Genomic DNA, 21485 nt, shown 5'->3' with positions numbered 1-21485 from the left:
TGTACCTAATAATTAATAATTGTTTTATTAATTTTGATTTGTTTCCGATATAACCACAAACTTTAGAATAGATTAATTAATTTTTACAAACAGAAATTTAAACGAAATCCAGTGTTTAGACAAAAAAAATTACAATAAATCTAAATTCAAATCATTCTTTTTAACTTAATCTTTGATTTTTTGTGTTATTATTTAAAAAAATAAAGAGACTTACTTTTCAAGCATGCTTCTCGGTCTCCACGCTTTCGTCATCAATCGGATTACATTTGAGACAGCAATCGTCAATCCGATTAGCTTAGGGAAATTTTCTATACTTACGTTGAGTACCATTGTTCAATCCAATCCGAGATCCGATTAGTTTTCGTAAACACCCTAGAAGAGGGCGCACTCAGTGCGCACTAGTGCATCCAATCAAATTCGCTATTAAGCAATATTTTCACTGTTAAAAATGTCACCACGGATTTGTGAAACCGTTGGCAACTTGAATGCTTCCCGTTTTCCATGACTGATAACGGCTTCTATTTCTATTGCCTGTACTATTTTTTGTTGCGCTAAAGATGACTCCAAAGCGAGTCGAAACATTCGTTTTGTAATTTTGAATTAAATAAATGATTTAATATCTATACTTATGATTGCTCTCTTTGACCCATGCTGATTCTCATTAGCCCATTTTCCACTCATTAATTGTAGTAAAATGAAAAACCAAAAAATATACAATTTTTGTAAAATATATTAAAATACTATTGTTTCAATAAAACAATACTAACAGTTGATTTATTGTTAATGAACTTTATAATACAATATAAGTATAAGCTATTGAAATAAGATTATGAATGACTATTGCAAAGGCAATCTAGAAACAAAAAATCTCCATATTTACTGAAGTTACTAAAAGGCTTCTTCCATTTCAAGCGTAACCATGGGATTCTCGTCAAATGCTCCTTCCTTATTTTCTTGTCGGCAGCCAGTTGTTACATCCAACAAATTCGTCGTCGGATACGTAATAGCACCCTTAAAGGGCCTCGCACATGAAATGCATAACATAACATAAACACAACATAAAGGGCCTCGCACATAAAATGCATAACATAACATAAGCACAACATAAGACCGATAGACCAATGAGCATCCAGTATAAAGTCGCCATATTGAGTTACATAACATTTTCATTGGTCCGTCGGTCTTATGTTGTGCTTACGTTATGTTATGCATTTCATGTGCGAGGCCCTTAAGACCAATGGGCCAATGAGCATCCAGCATAAAGTCGGCATATTGATTTACATAAGATTTCCATTGATCCAGAGGCCTTATGCTACGCTTATGCTCTGTTATGCATTTCATGTGCGAGGCTCTTTTACTCTGCGTTACGGAACGACCAAAGGCCGGTTTTCATTTAAGATCATCTTAAGATGCCATCAACCAATCAGAGAGCCGTATTAGCATCTTAAGACGTTACTTAAGACGATCTTGAAATATGAACAGACTATGAATACCGGCGCAAGAGTTAACTCAGTTAAGACAAGTTTTGGAACGCAGTCAATTAATAAATGCATCCAATGATCGTTAACCTGCTATAGTATGATAAATAATTCCAAGAGCAGTGACTAACTATAATTAGAATATCATTGGAATTTGATTCCAAAGTGTACTAACTGGGAAAAAAACCTGGAAAAACCTATTAAACAACATTCAAAAGGATCTAATTTATGACGATTTTTAATACGAGTATCACTTTGTAGTCAATTCATCAGAGTTACCGAGATGTTGAACACGTGGAAAGCTAATGTCAAACATTCACGCGTATTACATATATACAATGCACAGGATGCAAAGTCATGTTGTGACTCACAATTTGTGAACATGTTCAAAATTTTGTTTTCACGTGTTTTACCTGAGAAATTTTGAAATTGTTGACGCAATCAATTAACGCCTCGAATTATCACTATAGCTTTCGTATGCCTCATAAAAAAGCAAGATTAATTATGAATAAGATTCTGGCCAATTTATAGCTTTGTCAGAAAACCTGAGATCACATGATCAAGGAAAGGAGTATACGTCACGCGCGTGTGGCGATCATAACAAATCGCGAGATCATGATTACGAAAACAAAATGACTTCGATATCGCAAAACTTAAGAATGCGATTTTCGTTTAGATAATTGTTTATTCATCCGTATTTCATATAATTACAGTTACTATATTTGTAACTTTTCGAATGCCATTATATCGTATACCCGTCACAAATAACCCTCTCACGATACAAAGCTACGATTTAGATTACATGTAACTGTAATATCTCTTAACTCGTATAAAATATCCTCGCTTTTCCGCTCGATCGGAGCTGGTTCGTAGATTTTTTGTCGATTCTCGGATCGCATTTGAATTATGTAAAAAAAGACCATGACGAGGATCATAGATAAAATTAAACAAACCAAGTTCCGCACTGCTGTTTGGCTTGGTGCACATGAGCAGCATACTTATGGTGAATTCGATTGGATTGCACTATTATGCACATTAAAACTGCTATACAGTAATCTAATCTAAGAGTAAAAATAAAATCCAAATAATTAGAATTATATATATATATATATATATATATATATATATATATATATATATATATATATATATATATATATATTTTAACACATAGCACAATAAAGTGTATTAAAAATTTCCAATTTTAATTTGTTTATGTATTTATATTAAACATTCTTATATCGATTTATATCAAATATCCATATTAAATATATATCTTTACATCAATTTGTGACTTGTGATCGATTGTTTTAATATGCATCAATGCATCCAATCAAAGTTGCCATTAAATACAATGTACACATACACGCATAAACACATGTATATATGTGTGTGTGTGTGTGTATGCATTTATAAGTGTATGCTGTGTATGCACTTAGTTAGCATTGAAATATTTATTATTAAATTACACTAAATATGTATGTATGCATATAATGCATACATAGGCTAGATAAAATGATGTAAAAATTTGGAAAATACATGCATCTTATTAATAAAAGATTGGCTCGTTCTTTGTCTTTAATACAGATTTTATTCTTGTTTAAAAAAAATCATACAATGCTTAACTAGTCACCAGTGCAATGTTACATTCTTTTACCATAATACCTTCTAGGAGACGCCGGAGGATGCTTAAAAGATATTGAAGAAAACTCATTTTCCACTTTATTCTTCAAAACTGCTCATGATTTAAGTAATCACCATTGCAATAACAAGGTGATATCACTATGATTAATATTTGATGAAAATTTTCAAGTCTTGGTTGACATCTTAATTGTAATAAAATAGTGTGTTACTTGATATTTAAGTTAAGAGACTTGATATTTAAGTTAAGTAATTATGTTGGCTGAGAAAAAAGTTGAAGTTTTAAAAATAGAATCAGATAGAAGAATAAAATCTGTATTAAAAATGATTTCATAAGAAAACCAATCATTAAGTAATGTATTTCCTAAATATTCACATTATTTTGTGCATTGCCTATATATGTATACAACAAATGTAAAAAGTATAGATACAAGGATATTTTAAAATTTATTTTTAGAAAGTAAACATTAATTAGCAATTTATTAACATGATGGGTATTGTTTGTATATGTGCATATATTTATGTTATAAATTACTAATTAATGTTTTCTTTTTAAAAAAATAAACTTTTAAAAAATATCCTCTATATGGATATTTTTTACACTCATTTCGCATGCTGCGTGGGTGCGCGCGCGCAGGTGTGTGTGTGTGTGTGTGTGTGTGTGTGTGTGTGTGTGTGTGTGTGTGTGTGGTGAAAAAGAATGCCGCATTTCTCGTGTAACCTCATTAGGAAACAAATATCCTAACTCTCTGCGCTTTCTAAAAGAAAATAAAGAACGAAAGAAGAAACATGAGAAAACGTTCTGGATTATTGTATAGAGGAATAGAAATGGCTAGAGCCAAACACGCTATAGTACATATTACAATTAGGCTAAAAAGGAAAAATCAAAGTGCTTATTATAATAATCACCATACACAGTATTATTCAATTTACTTCTCAAGACCCGAATTACCCCCTCCTTCCATTACACGCACATCTACACTCACGCTCGACATTATCAATACTAATTCGACAAATTTATCTAAAGTCGAACTTTATACTAGAAAATGGCGTTGATTAACCACGTCTTTTCTTCTTTGGAAAGAAAAATTAACTACAAAAACGAAATTTAGGGCAGGCGGACAAGAGCTTCGTACAACTCTGAAGAAGAGTTGGTGGTCCATGAGTGTGTGTTAGATTCATTTTTTCCCCTTTTTTTTGTTGTTGACGTAAACTTAAACTTTCATGTACGTTCTTATACTTGCAATAATAAGTTTAATTTTGCAGTATCCGGACCGCAACCATATTAGATGTCTGCAAAAAAAAAAGACTGTCATTGTCCCTCATGAATCAACATGAATTAATGAATCACATTCGAGCTTAGATTCTCTGATAAGAATCTTACCAAAGTGGATTGGTCTTTTCACCCTTTGCAACATAGTGACATATCTTTATTATTTTTCTCTACTCAGTTTTTTTAAATGATTTTTAACATTTTTTTGCATATTGAATCTGCCAAGTTAAAGTTTCAAAATTTTCAAATTTAGATTTTGGATACAAAATCAACAAGATTAGGTAAATTATTATTTTTTTTAATTAATGGCTTACAAAATTAATTTAGTTATGTTAAAAGTTACATGAACAAAAAATTAACTTTGTTAAAAGTCAAGATACATTAACATTAAATTAAGTTAAATTAAAAGTTAATTTTGAAAAGTATTACTCATTAAATTAAAAATTTGTAATTTTTTAAGTTAGATTACTCAAAACAATTGGAATATAGATTATCAAATTTAAATATTTTATTTGTAAATTAAATTTAAAATAATAAAGAAATATTATGTTTTTGCAAGATTGTATTTTTTTATATTTTTCTTTTACATGGATTTTAACTTAGAAAAAAAAAAAGAATAAATTAAAGCATGTGTTTCAAAAATAACTAGTTAAGATTAAAAGTTACATTATTTAAAATTAACGCAAGTTGTTAATTTTTTAACTATATTATTCAAGTTTTAATTTTTTAAGTAATTATTACCTAACCATGGAAAATTGTGATCCCAAAAATTGCCCAAGTTACAAATTTCATTGAAATTGGGCTGATAGAATAATGCATGCCACAACAGATTAACTGGTTGTCATTTACAATCCATTTGGTATATTTTGAATAGCTTCATAAGATTTTCAGAAAGTGAGAGACAAAGAAATGAAAAAGAAAACGAATAGTTGTGCAAAAAAGAAAACAAATGTCTGTCTTTTCTATTTTTTTATCCACTTTGGTGAGACTCGAATTAGAATGTTTCTAATATCCACTTCCACCAATGTAGATTAATTTTAATCTTAGTTTTACTTATCCTTTATCTTTTTCTAGTTTTAAGAATTGGAAAAAGAATAAGATAATTAAAGATCAAAGTGAATTAATAGATGGAAATGGATATAAGATCTATTAAGCTTATTAAATTTTGTTTCACTTACTTTGGTTAAACGCAGATTACAATTCTCAGCAGCATCCAGATTTAGAAGATTCAATTGGACGCCCGTGTTCTATCTTCACTTTGTTGGCTGGATCGCTCGCTCCACTTGATGGTGGACCCACTCTAAGTTTTATTTCAGCAGCCATTGTCATAAAAGCTTGCTCTACATTCATTGCATTTTTTGCTGATGTTTCCAAAAATGGTATGCCGAGTTGATCGGCATATTCCTATTTATAAAAAAAATATAGCTATACAATGTGTGTTATCAATTTAAATAAATCACGTAATATTAAAAAAGAATGTATTTACCTTAGCTGTTGTATAATCTACTACTTTCTTAGTATGTAGATCACATTTGTTGCCGACTAGCAGCTTATTGACGTTATCACAGGCATAACGATCAATTTCTTCCAACCACTGTTTTACATTGTTAAAAGTCTCCTGATCTGTACAGTCATAAACAACAATAATACCATGCGCACCTCGATAGTAAGAACTTGTAATTGTTCTGAACCGCTCTTGACCCGCAGTATCCCAAATTTGTAATTTTATTGTTTTTCCATCTAGATCGATAGTTCGAATCTTAAAGTCCACACCAATAGTACTGATGTAACTTTCTGTGTATGTGTCATCAGCAAAGCGTAACAGGAGACAAGATTTCCCAACACCAGAGTCTCCAATTAGAAGCAATTTAAACAGGTAATCACTGAAACAAAAAATGTTTTAATACATGTTTACAAGCAAATTTGCAAATGTTATATTCTCAAAAATAGAAAGAAAAAATAATATCTCTATTTTATAAAATGTCAGCCACTGTGGATATGGCATTTAAATTCAAGAAACCATTTTTTAAATCATTTCAGTAGATCCTCTTAATCTGTACACATATTATTTTTCAGCACTTTCTTTAAAGAATGGGTTGCAATACTTCTGAATTATTACTTTTACAATTCTAAAAAAAATTGTTTAATGACTTTAACACCTCTGTAAAGTATTGGTAAAAATTTTTATTTAAAGTTATATATAAAATGTTGTAACTAAAGTTTATGACTAAACAAAATTGCTACAACGAATTACAATATTTTTAGTTTAAAAAAAAATGTACAAGACAAATTGTCAAATTGAAAATAAAAGGTTAAAATTCTAAAAAGTCTATTATTAACTATCTACTTGTGTTTGTTCGTGACGTATTACGGGGAAAGAGTCAAGGTCGAAAATCGTAAAATGAAAATGTAATAGTACAAAATACTGAAATATGGATTACGAATATGAAAGTGCCATGTTTCAAGTAGTAGGGGAAAGCGACGAGAGGGAAGGGTAAATCTGTCAGACGATGAAGATCAAAGTATATTTCTTTCTTTTATTCTCTCGCCCAAAGATCATCGATTTCGGAGGGCGATAACGAGAATGTTTCCTAGTCGTGGAAACGCCTATATCATCGCTTGATAATCTGTGCGTAGTGGCAAATTTGTTACACTTATGCCTGCGTAGAAGGAAGTTTACTCACTACTCGGGATTCATCGTGGACATGCTACGCTAAGAATGCGTCGGCCGATGGATCCGTCTGTGGTCCGCACTCTTGAAGGTTATACTCGGAAAAACGGTCCCTCAGCCTCGACACACGCTACGCGGAATGCAGGTAAATCGAATTCTCGCTGTGTTCTATAATATGGTGAGGAATTATAACAATGGCGGTCACAGCAACTCCTCCCAAACCGAAATGAGACCTCCACCATTGACGTAATGCCAGAATGGCAGCAGCGCAGCGAGTACCGAACATCCACAGAACATATACTATTAGAAATGAAAGCTCTCTACTTAGCATGGGAAACAAAAAGCAAGACCCTGCCATCTGGAGGTAAGGTGGGAAATTAAATGGACTGTGGAAGGAGGTCTTTAGGAAAGAGAATATAGAAGTTTATTTATGCAGGCAATAATCATTAACTTATGTCGAAACCGGTAAAGTTCATTATTAGGATTTCATTACTTCTATTTATCGAGGTCTCAATAAACAGTAGCCTTAAAATTCTAGTATTGAACTTTACCGGATTCTGCATAAATTACCGTTTGTTTTCTGTTCCTGAACTTCCTGAATTAGTGTGCACTTAAAATGAAATAGATATATATTTGAAAGTAATAGCGTTTTTCATTGGGAAAACTAGTGCGCACTGAGTGTGCACTCACTGCTGGCAATTGGACGTTTCGGTTCGCGCGATGACGATGCCAACGGAAACGCCCAATTACCTGCAGCAAGTGCACATTCAGTGCGTACTAGTTTTCCCAATGAAAAACGCTATAAGTGAAAGCAAGAAAGAACGTTCTACTGCAGTCTAGTGCAGGAACAGAAAACAAGCCATTAGGTTTGTTCGAGTTGTTTGAAATCCCCAAAAATTTTGGCACTCAAGATGAGATAAATATATATTCGATCGTAAGAGAGAGACGACAAAGAAATTAATTCAAAAAGGGCAGCTACACGAACAGGCCTATTAATTGTTATTGCCTGCACCTTTGACTACGTTTACACGGGCTGTGTTCCGATATAACTGCCAGTACTGGCAGTGGTGAAAAATCCGTTCCGTTATTGGTACGCAGCGCACTGCGACAGCATCTAGTAACATCAATGACGTCATGAATGGTAGCCATATTGCCACTGTGACTACTGCAGCTTCCAAGGTAGCTACAATGCAATATGGCTACTATGCTGTTCTGAAATACGATGCTATAGCAGTGCTGGCAGTAATGCAGTAATATTGGAACAGTTGTGACAGTGTACTGTCATGACGTCACATTTACTGCACTGCCAGTAAAAACGGAACACAGCCACGGTATGATTTACGCCGAAGTTATAACATCGATGTCAGGGGGTCTATCATGTAACATTTTCCCTAGGGCGGAAACGTGAAAAGTGAAAAGTTTCACGTGAACTGCACGATCATGTACGATTCCACGGAATCATGTAACTCACTCATGAGCGGAAATATGAACTTTTTCACGTGAACTTTTTCGCCATCAGCCGTGATGGCGAAAAGGTGAAAATTTAGGGAATTAATAAATTGTATGTATTTTGAAATAAGAATGAAAGTGTGGTAACAGTGTGGTAACAGTTTGAAGAGGTATTATTGAAGAGGTTAACCTTTTTGGTATTGCATTACGTTGATAGGATAAAGTAATACATACATAAATAAAAATAATGCTTTTGTGATGTAATTAGGTTTGATATTTATATTTGATAAATTGATATTTTGATAATTATATAGAATGAGGTTTCATCAAATGCAAATTTAGATAAAAATATACTTTAAACACGTTTTGATACACAATGATATAAGAAAGGTGCGTCTCGTGAAATAGAATATTAATCAATCATGTAAGTGTTTATAATTTATAAATTTGGAAAATACATGTGTGAGCGGAGAATTCAGTTTTGATCAAGATCCATATTCTAAATTATTCAATATTTTTTAATTAAACAAAGTTAAATTTAATGACTAATGAAATTAATTTACTTTAAAATTTGCACACATAAAAAACTAATTAAAATTAATTTTGAAAAACAATATTTGAATTAAATCACAATGTAATTTTGAGTATTAGATTACTACATAATAAAATAGTTGTTACAATATATGGATCATTAAAAATAAATGTAATATATATTATATTTGTAAATTAAGTTTATGCAATATAACTAAAAAATATTGCTATTTATTTATGAATATTTTTTTACAATTTTTTTTTATGTAATAAAATTTTTACAGTAAAAGTTATACTGTAAAAGCAGGTAGAAACCTTTTTCACGATCGCTTGATAGTTGACAGAGCCTCTAATAGTGAATTTCGGAACCTAAACTTCGCAAACTAAACTTCTGCGCATTATTCATACATAATCGCTGTGCGTGAAAAGATTCACGTGAACTCTCTATGAGTGAAAAATGAAAAATGAAAAGTGAAAAGTGAAAAGTGAAACGTGAAAAGTTCCACGTGAAATTACATGATTGACCCCCAGGGGCCGTATTCTGTAACTTTTAACGACAGCTAGGGATATCGTTACGTGTCGTCGCGCAGCTTTTCTACCATGTATAATATCTGCGCAACGACGCTGTAACGATACCGAATTGTCGCTAAGGAGTTACAGAATTCCGCTACAGGTTAAGTTAAACCACTATGCTCGCAAAGGCTATTGGATCTATGCACAACCAGCAACATGGCGATTTTGTAGTCATCATATCAAAGGTGCCGACATCGAGTCGACCTACTGTTCTTTTTTATACTGTGGTACGTGTATCAAGTACTCGGTGTAAACGGGAGGGTCCCAGATGCGCACAAACCCGATCGGACACCACCAATCACGTAATCTAATTTAACCCAACCAACGGAAATACTCTAGGCATCGGCCGGTATAATTGGTGGTGTCCAATTGGGCTTGTGCGCATCTGGGACCCGTGTAAACTAGGCCTATATGTTCTAAGTACAGTGCGTTGCATTGATGCCTGGGGTACCGATTTTAAGGACCACGTTTCTTTCTTAGTTATTTTTACGTTCATGAGCAAATGCTGCTGTCAACAATCACCGCAGCATTCAGTCATGAACATAAAAATAATCAAGAAAGAAACGTGGTCTCTAAAATCGGTACCCCAGGCATCAATGCAACGCACTGTACAATCATCGACATACAGAATGGACTGCTGATGATCGTGGTGGGGGTAGAAGGACACATAGAGTGAGAGGCAGACAATACGAAGAACGTTCGTTCTCTGTCTACTAAGTTTGATTGGTTGTTTGATTAAAACCGATTTAAAAAAAAAGTATTCCGAATCGTTCGAGATTTCTGCACCGAAAATATGGTGTTAAGACAGATTGAAAATATTATAAAATCGGAACCCAAATAGATTTATTAAAACAGAATACATTAATATAAATGTTTAATTTACAAAAAAATATTTCTTGTATCCTTTTCGTTAAAAAGGACTAAAAAAAGATTAAATTTGTATTAAATATTTAATTTTTGTACAAGATTAAATAACAATACAAATTGTTATTTACATGTAAAAATTATAAAAATTTATGTGGAACAGCGTTCCACGCACACGTCACATTTGAAAAGACTGAGAGAGAGTATTCGTCTCGAGGTTACAACAAGCAGCTCCTAAAAGTCTTACTGAAGTTATGAGCTGGGGAATCGGCCGCGGTGGCGCCTAAATATAACGCCCGTGGCCACATTCGACTCACGAGAAGATCTCTCGCGGCGTGGCCGCCTAGCGGTGGTGCCAGCACTCACTTGTTAAATTCATTTCAATCCAAAATTACAGGATTTCATAAATTATAATTAAATCGAATTTTAATGTATACATGTATTTGATTATCAGAATCATGTAAACAGATATGATTTTGTAAATCAAATATATATACCTTGTTGCTAGATGTATAATTACTTCTTTATATTTTAAGTTTACGTTCCAAAACGTTTTTTCTCAGAAAAATTTTACTTGATATAATATACGTTATTATTTATTTATATTTTGAATAGGATTTTCCTCACAAATAAAATAGCCATTAAATAGCATATTAAATTAATCGTTATAGTATTATACCCCTGCCTGCACCGGACGTAACAGAGACGTGCTGTTTTGATCACAAAGTCGCAGAAAATATGATACGTCTTGTGCACGTCGCTGCGACGTAACTAAATAATTTGAATGTTTTAATTAATTAGCTGTTTGCTGAATTTTCTTTTGTATTATGACTTATATTTTAAAGATAAATAACATTTCACTTTTTAAAAATGATGTTTTTCATTTAATGTAATTAAATTTAACACGTAATTGTGAAAACGTTATGTAGAGTAATGTACAGTTGGGAAATACTATCGAGGTATCCGGTTATCCGGTAAAAATCACTATCCGATGCATCTCTCATAATAATTTCCTTAACCATGCAATTGTAGTCACAAATACTTCTTTCTCTGCGTATAGTAGTACACGAAACCGTCACTAGATGGCTGTTATGGCGTTTTCTCGTAAGAAAGAAAACACGTAAATGGTATAAAAGGCGGAGCATTATAAGATTTTTCACCGATGTTCTATTAGAGTAGAATAATTTTTCTGATGAATTCCCTTGAAAATGAAATCAAGTGGAAGATGTTTTAATTTACTATGTGATTAAAACTAACCTTTTTAAACTTCCAATATTTAGAACCATTATAAACATAATAGATGTAACCATACATGAAAAGTAGAATATTATAATTCAGAATTACTATAATTTATAGATCGCACCCAAAACCACTATAAATTACAGTTGAATTATGGTAATTGCAATCATTCTCTTCTCTCAGTGTAAAACTATTATACATTTTATCTAGCAAGTATTTTACGTACATAATGCAGTAAAAACCAATCTTAATTTTTCAAAATTCGTCGATAATTTTCAGGTCACAATTAGTGCATAAGTCACAAAATATACGTCATTACAACGTCGCTGTCACCAGAAATGGAGATGTTAGTTACGTCTCAGTGACGTCTCAATTACGTTTCAAACACCAGTTGAGACGTCGCTGAGACGTAACATGCGACGAGTTAGCACGTCACAGCGACGTGCTTGTTACGTTTGGTGCAGGCAGGGTACATATGTATTAAATATTACATAATTTAAATATTATATATAATGAAATATTAAATATTAACGAATAATATATTTTATTAAAAAGCTATATACTGTATATTAAAGCTTCTCATATTATCAAAATTTGTAGTTTATGTTCATATATGGTTAAATATATCTTTTGTTAAATATTTTTTAACACGAAAAATTATCTTTATAATTTTATAATTTATAAAATTCTTGTGTTATAATAATAATGATAATGATGATAATAAAAATACTCAACTTCGTTGACATATATATATATAGCGGACCTTTTCGGAACGTACCACCAATATCTGCTAGACAATTAAAGGACGCCCTTAGAACATCTTCAAAATGTCTTATTTAATATAAAGAACAACGCAATTTTTGAATGCATATTTATTATGTATGTATACATAATATGTTAAATATTACGAATCATCCCAAATATGTCCTGCGGATGTCCTACAAACGTCATACTGCAACTATGATAAACCTGGATGTCCTTCGGACGTACATCTTTGGAACGTCCTATGGACGTACGAGATACTAGGACATTACAAGGACTTTTGTGAACATGTATTGGACGTCCGGGGACGTCCATGTGTTGTGTGGGTAGTAATTTTCTATTAAATTATCTTAATTTTGGCAATATATTTAAAGAATTGTATATCAGTACAAAATTACCTTTTCAAAAAGAGGTAAAAAAAAGGTGCCAATTTATGTGTGTGCGCGAGCACCTTATCTATAATTTTTTTTAAAAACTCAAGTGGTACTATTTTTTAATTCAACCTAAATGTATTTTTTCCAAAAAATGTATGAAATCTTTAAATTGCGCCAATTATAAAGGGAATATATTGCTGTTTGAAATAACTGTTGTACTACTTTTAACGAATAAAATGCAAGTGATAGTACATTTATTTTTTAAGTAAAACCCAAATAGCGGTATCTTTAATTCTTTTTTAAATAAAATTTAAGTGATACTGTGTCTGTGTATTTTTATTGAAACATTTTTCTGTTCTAACCTAAGTGGATGTACTTAATTTAACAAAGTTTCAATGAAATATGTAACATTTAATCTCAAAGAATTAAACAGAAATGAGAATGTTCATAGTTGCCTCTCTCTTGTGAGTAACTGCTCGAAAATGCGCATGCGCGCCAGTTTGATGCATACAAGCATCGTATCTGTAAATGGCTGTGTTCCGTTTTTACTGGCAGTACTGAAAATTTATAGTTCACGTCACATATACTATACATTTTCAGTACTGGCAGTTAATATCGGAACACAACCAATGTAGATATATGTAGATATTTTTGTCTTTTTTACCACATAAAATGCAAAATAAGCCCATTGTTTAACTTTTGACAGTTCGCAAAAAAGTACGTTTAACAACTTTGGAACTTTAAAGAATCCTAACCTATTTTCATGGATAAAACCGGCCAAGCAAACGTAAGCTACACATGCGCACTGTTAAGCAGTTACTCACAAGAGAGAGAAGCAACTATAAATTTTTTTCTTACTTCCTCTGGACATATTTTTCTTTCGAGAACAATAAGTATTCTCCTTCCATGTCTATATGTTCTAAGGTATCGTATTGCCTGAGTTAAATTAGACCTCGTGCTCAGCCAATGTACACCCAAGGACTTTAATTCTGTCCATGGGAAAATTTTCCAAACTGAGAAGTCACCACTTTCTACATACTCGCATTTCATGATTAATGAAACGACTAGAGCTTATTGGTAGTTACGTTGGGAGGGTCCCAGATGTGCACAGGCCCAATTGGACACCACCAATTATAGCGGCCGATGCCTAGAGTATTTCCGTTGGTTGGGTTAGATTAGATTACGTGATTGGTGGTGTCCGATCGGGTCTGTGCGCATCTGGGACCCTCCCGTTACGTTAATCATGAACTGTAAGTATGTAGAAAGATAGCGACTTCTCAGTATGAAAAATTTCCCCATGGACAGAATCAAAGTCCTTGGGTGTATAGTCGTAAGCTAAAAGGTTGCAATACATTTTCTTCGATGGTTTTTGGAATGTAGACTTGTTCATTGAACGGCAAACGTAATTGGTTCTTACCTGTGGATTCAACCAATTACGTTTGCCGATTGAGGAGCAAGTCTACATTCAAAAAATCATTTAAGAAAATGTGTTGCAACCTTTTAGCTCACGACTATACATACACCCATGGAATTTGAGGATGCTTTCCAACAAGAGTGCCACAATGTGACACAGTGTCACACAGAGACACACCGTTTGTTTTCTGTTCCTGGGGGTCAATCATGAAACTTTTTCCCTAGGGCTGAAACGTGAAAAGTGAAAATTTTTACCATTGAAGTTAATGGAGAAATTTTTCACTTTTCACGTTTCCGCCTTAGGAAAAAAGTTTCATGATCAACCCCCTGAACTCTCTAAATAAGTGTACACTTAAAATGAAATAGATACCGTTTGTTTTCTGTTCCTGAACTCCCTGAATTAGTGTGCACTTAAAATGAAATAGATATATATTTGTAAGTTAGTGGAAGCAAGAAGAAACGTTCCAGTGCAGTCTAGTGCAGGAATAGAAAACAAGCCTATAGATGTTTCAAAGTTAGCGAAAGCAAGAAGGAACGTTCCAGGGCAGTCTAGTGCAGGAATAGAAAACAAGTCTACAGTGTAATGGCTCTGGCAGACCAGCGCGATTTGCGACACGCGACGCGCGATTATCCAATAGGCGTATGTCTTTTCAAAAAATTGTAAACGCCTATTGGATAATCGCGCGTCGCGTGTCGCAAATCGCGCTGGTCTGCCAGAGCCATTATGGTTACGGTTATGGAAGGTGTGTGTTATAGCCTTAACGACGCACATCCATTTAGGTTGGAATATGAACTAAACTTACATCCATTTTGCGACACTGTCAATAAAAATAGTTCAAGTCCGTGCTAAAATCATGTAGTAGAGGTACCCCTAATTTTAGCATTATAAGAAAAAGGCTAGCACCTTTCAGGTTCTTCTCTGGCCAATCAAAGTTGAATAGAATTTATCTCCTTTCGCGCAGCAGAAGTTATTATTAGCTACCGCACCAACTTCCGCCTTCCGCCTCGCAACATGCCTTGCTGCCTCCTGTAGACACAAAGCTTAAGATTCAAACCATCCAACGAATTTTTTTTATATAAATACAGATTCAAGAGACGGAAAAGAAAAGAAAAAAATGTTTCTAATAGCTTTTCTAAGTGTAAATTACTTTACGGGTTTAAACATTTTATTTATTATTTTATGTCAAAAATGTATATTTTACTTTTTTATCTTTCATCTAGAAAAAACTTTTATTTTTGGAATTATTGTCTATTAAAATTATTTAAAAATTTTTATATTTGGAAATGTAAGAATGATATAAGGCCTGTTCGTGTTGCTGCCCTTTTTGAATTAATTTCTTTGTCGTCTCTCTCTTTCTTACGGTCAAATATATATTTATCTCATCTCGAATGCAAAAATTTTTGGGGATTTCAAGCAACTCGAACAGACCTATATATACCGTTTGTTTTCTGTTCCTGAACTCCCTGAATTAGTGTGCACTTAAAGTGAAATAAGGCTTGTTTTCTTTTCCTGCACTAGATTGTACTGGAACGTTCCTTCTTGCTTTTGCTAATTTTTAAACATCTATCTATTTCATTTTAAGTGTATACTAATTCAGGGAGTTCAGAAATAGAAAACAAACGGATATATTTGAAAGTTAGTGAAAACAAGAAGGAACGTTCCAGTGCAGTCTAGTGCAGGAATAGAAAACAAGCCTATAATCGCTGTACACCCAAGGACTTTGATTCTGTCCATAGGGAAATTTTCCAAACTGAAAAGTCGCTATCTTTCTACATACTTGCAGTTCATGATTAATGAAACGACTGGAGCTTATTAGTCGTTACGTTAATCATGAACTGTAAGTATGTAGAAAGATAGCGACTTCTCAGTTTGGAAAATTTCCCCATGGACAGAATCAAAGTTCTTGGGTGTACGTGAAAAGATTCATGTGAACTCTCTATGAGTGAAAAATGAAAAAATGAAAAGTGAAACGTGAAAAGTTCCACGTGAAATTACATGATTGATCCCCAGAACTCCCTGAATTATAGCGTTTTTCATTGGGAAAACTAGTGCGCACTGAGTGTGCACTCGCCACTGGCAATTGGACGTTTCGGTTCGCGCGATGACAGTGCCAACGGAAACGCCCAATTACCAGCAGCAAGTGCACATTCAGTGCGCACTAGTTTTCTCAATGAAAAACGCTATTAGTGTGCACTTAAAGTGAAATAAGCCGTTTGTTTTCTGCTCCTAAACTCCCTGAATTAGTGTGCACTTAAAATGAAATAGATATATATTTGAAAGTTAGTGAAAGCAAGAAGGAACGTTCCAGCAAACAAGCCTAAGGTTTGTTTTCTATTCCTGCACTAGACTGCACTGGAACGTTCCTTCTTGCTTTCACTAACTTTCAAATATATATCTATTTCATTTTAAGTGCATACTAATTCAGGGAATTCAGGAACAGAAAACAAACGGATAGATATATATTTGAAAGTTAGTGAAAACAAGAAAGAACGTTCCAGTGCAGTCTAGTGCAGGAATAGAAAACAAGCCTAATGTATAAATTCAACCGGTTTTATTAATGGTATTTTGACTAGCAAGACTTAAACATATTGTATGCATCTGTCTTTATCTCTCTTTCTAAATAAATAAATAAAAATAGACACATATTTAAGTCTCATTTAAAACTAAAACATGTTGGTGCAATCTGGTCTAAGCATTCAAAAATAATAAATAATAAAAGTTTAAAAATACAAATTTTGTTATTATTTTCAAAAATAGAAAATTTGTATGTTTTATTATTTGACAATTTCTCGAAATCAGATAAAGAAATCTATGATAACATATAAAAATTACTAATTATATATATATATTTTTTTTTTATATTTAACTTTAGACATTTTTGTATTAAATTATAAAATTTTTCTGCGACATTTAAAAATATGTTCATTTCATATTTTTCTCACAGCTTGCGTTTTGCGTAAAATGAAAGAACTCAGTAGTCATATTCTTGAAAAGATTTGTATTTACATGTAACGAAGATCGATATGAATCGTCTCCCCTACACTAGTGACGAGCCTGAACGATGATCCGGTCGTCTGCTGTGACGCAGCCAAAATGGCGACGAGTGCTGAAGTGCCGGTAGAAATCAAGCAGAGTCGCGTGTGTCCCACGGAAAATTCGGTGAGTTTTATCGAACGGGTTATTTTGGTAAAATAACGAAAGACTCGCGTTTCAATGAGGTGTTGTCGACGCATTAATGCAGCCTGGAAGTATTAGACGCGTGCCGCCGGAGTATGATACAACTAGGAACGTCGGCTTTGTCATGATATACTGTCGCATCACGTATAGATACTCCAAAGCTCTCAGAACAAGCATGGTCGAGGATAGACTCGCGTTCCCTTGATACGTTTTTCCGTGAGATTTTCTCGAGAACGGGGACGCCGAGCGGTCTGGTTAGCGAACGATTGTTAAGACGTAGGAGATTTGTAGCTCTCGCCAGACGTGATATATAGAACGGCGGAAACACTATAGCGGTATAGCGGAATAGCGCGTGCATCGGGCAGAGTATCGACTGGCCATTCGATTCCATTTGTGGGGACGCCATTTGTGTTTTGGCGGGCACGTGTATTTTACTGCCGGCGCGAGCAAATTCGTTGGATCATAGAACCAGCGTTGGTCGCACTTATGAACAGCATTGTAAATTGCCGCATGAATAATTTCTTTAGAAACAATAGTTGCATAGCGTGTGTGTGTATGTGTGCGTTATACAATGGAGTGGTAACCTATACTACTCTATATGATTTACCAATTTTTTTTTTTGTTGAAACTACACAGTAAAAAATCTTGTATTTGTTTTAAATTCGATCGTTATTAAATTTTTTGTGCTGAATTTTAACAGTGTTAATTTTTATCCAAGTGTTAATTTAAAATAATATAATTGTGTTATTCAATTTTATGTTAAATTGATATTTAACATCCTTATTGTTAAAATAACAATTTGTAAGCATATGAACAAATAATAAAAAAATGCAGTTTTGAAACTCAAGATAAATGAATAAAATGCGTGTCGATATTACTGGTGTTAATTTTACTGAAGAAAACATTCTGTATTTCTGTTAAAATTGGTTCTTGTTAAAATTTTTTTGTGTTAAATATTTAATATAGTCAAATATTAATTTAGTATGTTATTTGAATATTTTATATAAAATTAATATTTAACATTTTTTCCCACTAACAAATAATTGCTATATAATGTGTTTAGCTTTTGTAGAATATTTATATCACTTTCTAACATATTTATATCTTAAATTAACACAAAAATTTGAGTGGACATGCATAATTATTAATTTTAATACATTTTTTATTGTGTAAGTTTTTGTTGTCACAGTGATAGATTAAGCAGTGCAGCACATATATCTACAAAATTAAGCCATCTCCATTATTTTAATATAATCTAATAATGTAAAAATTATTTTATCTATTTTTTCATTATTTTTCTCATTTGTGTTATATATATGGACAGAGATTATACAAGATTATACAATTATAAGAGAAATGTATATGGATGTGTTCTATATATAATTATTCATGTTTTTAGCCTAAAAAATTTACAGAAATTTTGGAAAAAACAGTTTTGTTTTTTCTTTACTATATTAGTTTTTTTCTTTTAAAATAATGTTCCCATTGTTATTCCAATTTTTAACATTTAAGAGCTTTAACAAGTATTAGTAAAATCCACCGTCATTATTACAGTTGTATTTTTTGGAAAAAGTAGAAAAAGCTAAATTTTTTTTTAAATATTATTAATTATTTTCCAGAAAATTAAGAACACTAATAATTATATATTTACATTTGATTATATAGATTTATTTTACTGAGAAGATGTTATAAATTGTTTTCATGTTGAGAATAACAAGATATTTTGAAAATAAGTACTTATTAAAACAAAGTATTAAACAAGTGTTAAACATGATTTAAAGTATTGTATTTTATTGATATGATTGTAAAGTCTGATATTTGAAACTTTGACTACACAATTTTAATAAAAACTGCAAGCACACAATGAATTGAAAATTAAATAGCTTATTCAAACAGTATCAATTTTTAATATGTTTGTAAATATTACAGACATCAAAAATGGAATCCATGGACATAGCGACAGAGCCTACTACTATGAATAAGAATGCCAGCAGCGTACCATCCTGCAGGGAATCTGTATCCGTTGACGATATGACCTCGAGGGACTACTACTTTGATTCCTACGCTCACTATGGAATACATGAAGAAATGCTAAAAGATGAAGTACGCACTGTGACTTATCGAAACTCAATGTATCATAATAAACATCTCTTCAAAGGGAAAACGGTTCTTGATATCGGTTGCGGCACCGGCATTCTCTCCATGTTTGCAGCTAAAGCTGGCGCGGCTAAAGTCATTGGTATTGAATGCTCTAATATCGTTGAATACGCAGAGAAAATAGTAGAAGCAAACAACCTGTCCAACGTTATAACGATACTTAAAGGGAAAGTCGAAGAGGTTTCATTGCCCGATGGAATAGAAAAGGTCGATATAATAATATCTGAATGGATGGGCTACTGTTTATTTTATGAATCGATGTTAGACACAGTGCTATTTGCCAGAGACAAATGGCTTCGCGAAGATGGTATGCTTTTTCCTGACAAAGCAACTCTGTTTATCTGTGGAATCGAAGATAGACAATATAAGGATGAGAAAATCAATTGGTGGGACGACGTGTATGGTTTCGACATGAGTAGCATAAGAAAAGTGGCCATTAGCGAACCACTAGTAGATGTCGTCGATCCGAAGCAGGTCGTTACAAATGCATGCCTAATCAAAGAGGTTGACCTCTACACAGTAACAAAAGCTGATCTCGAGTTTTCGTCGCCGTTTACCCTTCAAGTACGCAGAAATGACTATGTCCAAGCTCTAGTTACATTCTTCAACATCGAATTCACTAAGTGCCACAAACGAATTGGCTTCAGTACCGCACCGGAAGTGCCATACACACATTGGAAACAAACCGTCTTTTATTTTGACGAATACATGACAGTGAAGAAGGGAGAGGAGATATACGGCGTATTCTCGATGAGGCCCAACGCCAGGAATTACAGAGATCTGGATTTCAGCATCGAGCTAGACTTCAAAGGGGAGCTGTGCCAAGTACACGAAACTAACAACTATCGTATGCGCTGATACACAGTGGAGTGTGCATCACTTTCCACTCTTTTCGTAACTCATAAAAAAAAGTCATTTATAATCAAGCCTGAAGTCGATTTCCTACATTATGAACCTATAAAACATCGCGTTTAGACAGCATGTATTATCAACGGTATGTAAGCTGTCAATCTTGACAGATCTTTAATTTTAAAAAGCATGGAATGCTTTCTAATTAGACGTTTAATATAATGACTTTTATAGACGTTCTCTTCTGTAAACGTGCAAATGTCTGGATAATTATATTTATAATATTAAATTCAAATAAGTGACAAAACATTGTAATAAAAAATAAAACGCGAATTTTCGCGCACAACTAAAAGCAAATTTATCCAATAACTTGTAAAAAAGGTCTCTTAACATGAACGTTTTGATGATATCTTATTGTAATATTAAAAGAAACCACTTGTAATTAATATCTCTGATGTACAATAAAATATATAATTGTGCGCCAAAATTCTACATCCTTGTTTTTCTTTTATATTATCGAACTTTTAGTGTAATCTTATTATAAAGAATTATGGAATGATTAAAAAGATCAGTTTAAATTTGAAATCTTTGTAGTCTTACCTCTAATTAACGTTCATTTATTACGATTTGTCAATAAAATAACAAGTAGAATAGATTTATTTTAAAGAATACTATTTTCTGCAAATGTTATACATTGGTGTAAACGTGATGAAGTGAATGAGCTTAAAGTCAAAAATCGTATTTAGGCTCAAGATTATAGCGAATTTGATTGGACTACACTAGTGTACACTTATATACATTAAAACCATCGTACATTAATCTAAATATAAAAATAAAATGCAAATATCTCAAATAATAAAATACATATTTTACTAAATAGTATAATAAAGGTATATCAATTAAAAATGTCGCGGTTTAATCCATGTATGTATGCGTGTGAGGGCGCGCGCGCGCGCGCGCGCGCGTGTGTGTGTGTGTGTATTCAAATGAAACACGTTTTTACATCGATTTGCGTACTATTGCTTTAAAGTGC

General features: G+C 32.9%; 2 protein-coding genes across 3 annotated transcripts; one reads left to right on the top strand and one right to left on the bottom strand.

Moving 5' to 3' along the window:
• Positions 1-2143: 2143 nt before the first annotated feature.
• Positions 2144-7397, bottom strand: LOC105201342 (ras-related protein Rab-1A). The gene is made up of 4 exons (XM_011169325.3): positions 7077-7397; positions 5879-6275; positions 5571-5796; positions 2144-4412 (listed from the first exon to the last, which is right to left on the bottom strand). The coding sequence occupies exons 1-3, from the start codon at positions 7097-7099 to the stop codon at positions 5596-5598; spliced, it is 621 nt and encodes a 206-aa protein (XP_011167627.1). The 5' UTR covers positions 7100-7397; the 3' UTR covers positions 2144-4412; positions 5571-5595.
• Positions 7398-17279: 9882 nt separating this feature from the next.
• Positions 17280-21037, top strand: LOC105201343 (protein arginine N-methyltransferase 1). 2 transcript variants are annotated; one of them, XM_011169326.3, is made up of 2 exons: positions 17280-17428; positions 19376-21037. In XM_011169326.3, the coding sequence occupies exons 1-2, from the start codon at positions 17363-17365 to the stop codon at positions 20459-20461; spliced, it is 1152 nt and encodes a 383-aa protein (XP_011167628.1). In that variant the 5' UTR covers positions 17280-17362; the 3' UTR covers positions 20462-21037. The 2 variants fall into 2 exon arrangements, with proteins under 2 accessions (XP_011167628.1, XP_011167629.1); XM_011169327.2 differs by lacking the exon at positions 17280-17428 and adding an exon at positions 17801-17944.
• The last annotated feature ends 448 nt before the right edge of the window (positions 21038-21485 follow it).

Source organism: Solenopsis invicta, chromosome 8 (assembly GCF_016802725.1).
Source record: "Solenopsis invicta isolate M01_SB chromosome 8, UNIL_Sinv_3.0, whole genome shotgun sequence".
NCBI classification, from domain to species: domain Eukaryota; kingdom Metazoa; phylum Arthropoda; class Insecta; order Hymenoptera; family Formicidae; genus Solenopsis; species Solenopsis invicta.
This window is presented reverse-complemented; position numbering and strand designations above follow the sequence as displayed.

What these genes read in the sequence shown, in the direction of transcription:
- LOC105201343 (XM_011169326.3), top strand. Translation starts at nt 17,363, where the DNA reads ATGGCGACGAGTGCTGAAGTGCCGGTAGAAATCAAGCAGAGTCGCGTG. An exon ending in TGTGTCCCACGGAAAATTCG is followed by an intron (nt 17,429 to 19,375) that starts GTGAGTTTTATC and finishes TAAATATTACAG; the next exon opens with ACATCAAAAATGGAATCCAT.
- LOC105201342 (XM_011169325.3), bottom strand. Translation starts at nt 7,099, where the DNA reads ATGTCCACGATGAATCCCGAGTA. An exon ending in TCCACGATGAATCCCGAGTA is followed by an intron (nt 6,276 to 7,076) that starts GTGAGTAAACTT and finishes TTTTTGTTTCAG; the next exon opens with TGATTACCTGTTTAAATTGC. An exon ending in TAGATTATACAACAGCTAAG is followed by an intron (nt 5,797 to 5,878) that starts GTAAATACATTC and finishes TTTTATAAATAG; the next exon opens with GAATATGCCGATCAACTCGG.